A 6,500-nucleotide genomic window follows, 5' to 3' on the forward strand; every position below is an offset into this window, starting at 1 on the left:
GGACAACTGTCAAATAATATACCAAATTATGTTCCACTTTATGATTAGAATATCTTACACCAGATGGTATCTGACAAAACTGCATGTTTTGAGAACCTCTATACAGAAAATCTGCAGTGCAGTATTGCGGATAAACAGTTGCTTCAGTGAAATTCAAGACTTCAGTTAGCCAAATCTTACAGTGATATAAACATGCCATGGAAACTAAGACTACAGCAGTCTGCCAGACATACACAATATTACCCCCCCCCCTTTCTCCCCCCCCCCTCCACCCTCCTCTCCTCCCACAGGTCCCACATCCCCAGTTGTGCAGACTACAAATGTATCTAGTTCACACACCTCTACCCAAGTAAGAACATGTCAATGTAACTGCAAGCAACACAAATTTAGTATAAATTCTAAAAGCCTGCCTACATTATGTAATCACAACAGAGGTGAATACAGAACCAACTGAGTGCAAGTTATTATAAAGCTATATGCTGCAGCAGCTGAACTACATATGAATGAATGTGCTTTAGGACACAGGAAGGACAAACTACTGTTAATCCCAAAAACTGAGAATATTAAAGCTGCAAATGTGAGAAAGATCTAGCCAAAATGTTGGGCACTTTAATAATATTATTCATAATGTAATCAGTTATATCTATCATTAACACCTGCCCATCAATATCACTTGTTTACGGAAATTGAAAAGGGGATACATTTGATTCTGTAATAGGGGGAAGAGCTTGCACAAATTTATCTCATACTATATATTCCAATGTCCTACGAAGGCAAAAACCACTACTGAGAACCAGTCACCATCTCTCACATGGTGTTATTCGTCATTAATCTTGACTACAAAAATCATACCAACATTGATACTTTCCTAAATGAAATATTCATATAATTCCCATTTCCAATCCAAAGATTGTCTCATTCCTATTCATTTAAATGATTTTCATTCATAATGCACAAGCCACACTTAACACTGTAAAACTGCAGGGAAAGGACATGTACTTTCCTTCTAGGGTAAAATTTTAGTACTGCCAAAAACATTTTCTAAATGTTAATTTGGAGTAATTCTGCCACTTTGGGGTTAAGCACTTATGAGCCATTTGTGTGTAATTTTACTGTTGCCTCCAACAAATATTCCTTGTGGTAAAACAATTTGAACATTAGTGCAAGTGATTTTGGAATATCATCCTCAATAATTTAGCCATAAATAACCATCAAAATTTTCTGCACTGCTAAAGTGTAGAAACTAAAACCTGAACAAACTATTCAAACATTTCAACATACAGTATCCCCAACAACAAATTATCACAAATCAAACTCAGAAGACAAACTATTGAAATCCTTACATAAGTTTTTATATGGCACAATTTGTTGTAATTCCCTTAAAAAATATTTGTCAGTTCAATTTCACTACTAATCACAGCTGTAGTTTTCATGAACCCCAACCCATTTGTAATTTTTTAAACTTCACAGATCAATAAAGCATGTCAACATTAAGGAACACTTAGATCACCGTTAAAAGAAAACAGTGGTCAAAAGTTTGTGATAGCAGCTAAAAGTTTAAATTTTTTCTAATAGAATATTTGAACCAACTATCAAGATTTAGAATGACCAGTTTGCCCAATTTTTAGTAAACACTGGAAAAATCACAGCTGCCCTACTACTTTCATTAAAGCAACTTAGGATTTTCACCAGAAACAGCATTTTTGGGTATGGGGATTAATTATTGAACCCCAGCAGTTTTAAACACTTAAATTTATTAACATTTCTTTAAAATTAAATAACAGTATAATATACATACTAACGTCATGTATTTAGTATTAAAATTAATGAATGAATGAAAATTATTTGGAATGTTTACAGATTAAGTCAAAACATCACAATTTTAAACCAGCTACAGCAAATTTTGGAGACCACAGACTGAACCAACAGCTTGTGCGGAGACAATTCTTCGATGACTGCTGTGCTGAAAAGAAGGAAAAAACTTATCAGTAATATGTTTAGTGCTATCCAATCCAGCAAAGTGAAGAATACTGGCAAAAATACCTGAAAAATTTCAATTCAAGCTCAACATTTAACACAAATTGCTCATACATAAGGCACAAAGCCATATCTGTATAGAAAAGCTGTATTCTTAAATCAACACCACACCCGTAAGTAGTGAAAATAAATCTGTTGAAATCTAAGACATGCAGTGGTCAGTATTTACATATGAAAGGCGGAATTACATGCAGAGAAATGTTTTCCCGCAATTAGCCACAATATCTTCTGCAGGATAAAAATTCCATCACAATTACCTTACAGCTCAGACCTAGATGTTCATTTATGCTTTACTGCTTCTACAGATACTTGCACCTTTAAGCTAATTAACACCCATCTGCATCTCAATTCATATGCCACTCACTCAATCAGTGTTAACAACTCGGTTCTGGATGAACAGAGCTACAAATCTTGTGAAGATAGTACTTTCGCTTACTACCAACCCCAGCAATGAATACTATGTGCAATTGCACTGCAATAGTCATTGCTTAATGCTCTTTAATTTCACTGATGGACTATTAGTTTTAAGTAATCAGACATTAATACTTAAAGTGATTGAAAAATTCTACTTAGACAAGAGAAATACCTGTTAGTGAAGCTGAATATGAGAAGCCATAAGCAAAGCACCAGCAATATAATACGGAGGCAAGCCTCGTTTCCTACTCTGACATTAAAACCAACCAAAGTGATATTTCAACAATGTAAGGGAAGTGACTGCTTATTGACCATGAAGATTCTGTCACGTTGCAGACAGGCACAACAGACAGACTGTACTCATTATAGCTTTTACACAAATCATCTTTAATTGGAAGTTTTGTGTGTGTGTGTGTGTGTGTGTGTGTGTGTGTGTGTGTGTGTGTGTGAGAGAGAGAGAGAGAGAGAGAGAGAGAGAGAGAGAGAGAGAGAGAGACTTTGCTGAAGGCTTTGACCTAAAGCTGTGTCTTTTCATTGGGCCTGTCTGCAACCCAACAGGTCATGTTTACAGTGAGCAAAAAATATCATTTTCTTCGTATTGTTGATATTCCAACCTGGAGTTTCAAAGCTGCTATTTCATCACAGTAATCTGTATATAACAAGCCTTTAAGCTTCTCTAGAAGTGTGTGGTAACTTCCTCCACTCCAAGTATGAACAAATACAGAAAGATTTCAGTTATCCGTCAACAACACATAGCAGCCAAATACATATGCAAACTGTTGAACATGATAAATTGTAATATAGGCAATTCTATGAAATTGAATTTGGTTTTAAAGTACCTTTAAAATTGTCAGTATAGAAGGAACTGAAATGCATAATAAGAACAGCTCAAAGGTTTCAACATTTATGCTTATCAAACACCTTATTCCTATTACTGAAGAAATTTTTGTAAGACTATACTATAATAGCTCACAAAGCAGCTAGCGCACGCACACACACACACACACACACACACACGCACACACAAAAAAAAAATCACATTAGCAAACAAGCCCATCTTTTTACTATTTGTAACTGATTCCATGTCAAGACCAACAATATTTCTTGTAAATTACAAATTTTACTGGTTTCACAGCTGTTTATCATGGTAACTCACTTTCACAATATGTTCAGATAGGTGATTCTAAAGAAAAGTGTAGGAGCAGTAACGCATGATGAGGAATCTAACTGCTACTCCTAAGATTCACATCTGCACAATCAGCATTTCACCAATGCATGCTGAAATCAAGATCCCTGAAATAATGCTTGCAAACAAATTTTACATTATGATCACATGTTCACAATGGTTATAAAATTAACATGACCTATGTTTTTTTATTCTTCCCTTCAACAAGATTCTTTGGATAAATGACACTAGGTATCTTCAGTTTCGCTATGAACCCCAATTTCACTGCATTTGCAGACTGAGAAAATAGCAAATCTGGATATTTCAAAGCTGAAAATGGGAATGGTGCAAGAGGAGTGTCAACAGCCACCACCACATCATAGGCTAAAACCAAGCCTTTAGACAATCAAACCATTAGTTCATAACAACACATCAACCTAATTATTATGAAATTAAAGCCAAATACTGAAGTCAAGAAAAATCCAACTATTTCAGCACGACAGCCCGCCAACAGATTTGTTAAATTCTAATTTAGCTGCACAGCAAGCAAGGTCAATCATTTTGAACACCACTATTACTACTGCAAAAGCTCTATTCACGTAGTCATCAAAATCGGCCCATGTTAGTGTACAATAAATATAGCTCAATTATGAAGTGTAATGACATATGTCAAAACATGCCGAACTCATAACAAAGTTCCTTCATAATTTTAAGTTACGAAACTAAGCAGTTTCGCTTAACCATCTTACGAAACTCATTCTGCTCTCCAATGTATTAGTAAACAATTCGCAAAGCAAACAGATGATGATAATCGGGGGCATTTACAGTACAACACCACACAAACATTGAAAGAATAGTGCAAAACTGATGTTCACTGTTCATGAGTAAGGTTAATAAAAGCATCGTCAATTGATTAATGAGACTATAGAAAAAAAATATATACTCTACCATCGTAAAATCTTGAAGACGTAGTACGCATCTACCCCAAAAAGGTCTTCTGGAAGAGCCCAGTATTTCTTGCAATTTCGAAGACCCTGGAAAACACGAACGTTACAATAAAAACAATGCTATTGAATTTGATCTGCAAAGGTTAGTAGCAACAGGTATTCAATAAAATACGTAATTAAAGAGCGAAAGCGTTCACTACTTTAACACCACATAACTTTCTAAAAACTGTCGTCAGCAACCGAATCCAAGTGCCCACGCCGACCGCTACTAAAAATAACTTTCCCACAATAGCGTTGGCTATTAAAGTGTGTACAGGCTGAGCTACTGTACTACGTTATTACATTTAACATTTAATGAATGCAGTCTTGGCTATCAGCACCATTAACATCTTATCAGAATCCACAAAGACATATGTATGTCTGGCAAACTTTTTACGTGGCAAGACGTAGTGAGCAACACGTACTTCCACTATAAAATTGTAACAAACATCAGCTGCGACTCACCTCCACAAGTAGCACCGCAGGCCGCACCAAATGCTCCACAGGTCGCTGCTGATTTGGTACTTTGCAGACACTAAATATGGAAAACGAACCAAGTCTGAAATCTGCCTATAATAACTACTACTCTGTACATGCTGTGGAAGGAAGGCCGCACAGGAAAATGTAGGAGACTAATCGATAAGAACTAGTTGGGCCCGAAAGGGCCGGGCCGAAACTGACAAACGAAGACTGTCTTTTTGACCGGAAAATAGGTCCACAACGCAGGAAATAGTCTTTAAACTATACAACACAAATATGCACTCCTAAGTGTAACATTACACATTATGATTAACAAACCTCATAGTTAAGTAGGTGATGTGATAAGGGGGGTAAAGGTCGAGGGCAATTTTTTTTACAAAAATTTAGTTTCATCCGTTGGTTTATCACTTCATCACACGACGATTTAAATACACGAGTTCTTCTACTCAGTTCATTGTTTCATAGTGTATCGTTTGTTCATAATGGAAAGCAGAAATGCAGTGTTTTTATCTCTGTAAAGCGTCCCGAAAAACCCGCCTCTCCCGCACCACAAAGCCGGCACTTCACTTGGATGTCATCATTGTGACGAACTCCTCGTAGTTGACCTGCCCGTCACCGTCGATGTCCGCTTCTCTGATCATCTCGTCGACTTCTTCATCGGTGAGCTTCTCACCCAGGTTGGTCATCACGTGTCGCAATTCAGCGGCACTGATGAAGCCGTTTCCGTCCTTGTCGAACACGCGGAATGCTTCTCTGATTTCTTCCTCGCTGTCCGTATCCTTCATTTTGCGCGCCATCATGGTGAGAAATTCTGGGAAGTCGATTGTACCGTTGCCGTCAGCGTCCACTTCGTTTATCATATCTTGGAGTTCTGCTTCTGTTGGATTCTGCCCGAGGGAACGCATCACAGTTCCCAATTCCTTGGTTGTAATAGTGCCGTCACCATCCTTGTCGAACAGAGAGAAGGCTTCTTTGAACTCTGCGATCTGCTCCTCGGTAAGCTGATCCGCCATGGCTGAGTCGTCGCTGCTCTCGCTAACACACGTCTACACTGCCCGGATGCGCGCGAGCGAATGGCGCGCCCCTTTATAACGGCAACAGCGGCTAGAGGCAGTGGTGCGCTCCTATTGGCTGGCGCCCACCTGCAATGCGACAAGCGCAGAGCCGCGAGCGCGCGCATCCGGTGGCTCAGCTACGCGACTGTCTGCTGTTCTTATCGACCGTGGTGTCTGCAGTGCCGCATGGCGACGTCTTAACTCTTCGTGACGCGGATCCTTGCCTAACGTACTTTTACCCTAATATGCCTAATGAAATTATGTTCAGCCGTTCTTCTTTCGCCTTACGCAAAAACTGCTCAGTATTATTGGCGCTGACACACAAGCGCCAGCCTCGGTAAGACAGTTGTCGAACGATTTAGA

At 38.4% G+C, this 6,500-nt stretch overlaps 1 protein-coding gene across 2 annotated transcripts; it reads right to left on the minus strand.

Moving 5' to 3' along the window:
• Positions 1–1,737: 1,737 nt before the first annotated feature.
• On the minus strand, positions 1,738–6,165 carry LOC126169290 (calmodulin). Of its 2 annotated transcripts, none has more exons than XM_049920631.1 (3): positions 5,068–6,165; positions 4,565–4,650; positions 1,738–1,958 (listed from the first exon to the last, which is right to left on the minus strand). In XM_049920631.1, the coding sequence occupies exon 1, from the start codon at positions 6,093–6,095 to the stop codon at positions 5,646–5,648; it is 450 nt and encodes a 149-aa protein (XP_049776588.1). In that variant the 5' UTR covers positions 6,096–6,165; the 3' UTR covers positions 1,738–1,958; positions 4,565–4,650; positions 5,068–5,645. The 2 variants fall into 2 exon arrangements, with proteins under 2 accessions (XP_049776588.1, XP_049776587.1); XM_049920630.1 differs by having other exon boundaries at positions 1,738–1,963.
• Between the last annotated feature and the right edge of the window lie 335 nt (positions 6,166–6,500).

This window comes from Schistocerca cancellata, chromosome 1 (assembly GCF_023864275.1).
Source record: "Schistocerca cancellata isolate TAMUIC-IGC-003103 chromosome 1, iqSchCanc2.1, whole genome shotgun sequence".
Taxonomy (NCBI): Eukaryota; Metazoa; Arthropoda; class Insecta; order Orthoptera; family Acrididae; genus Schistocerca; species Schistocerca cancellata.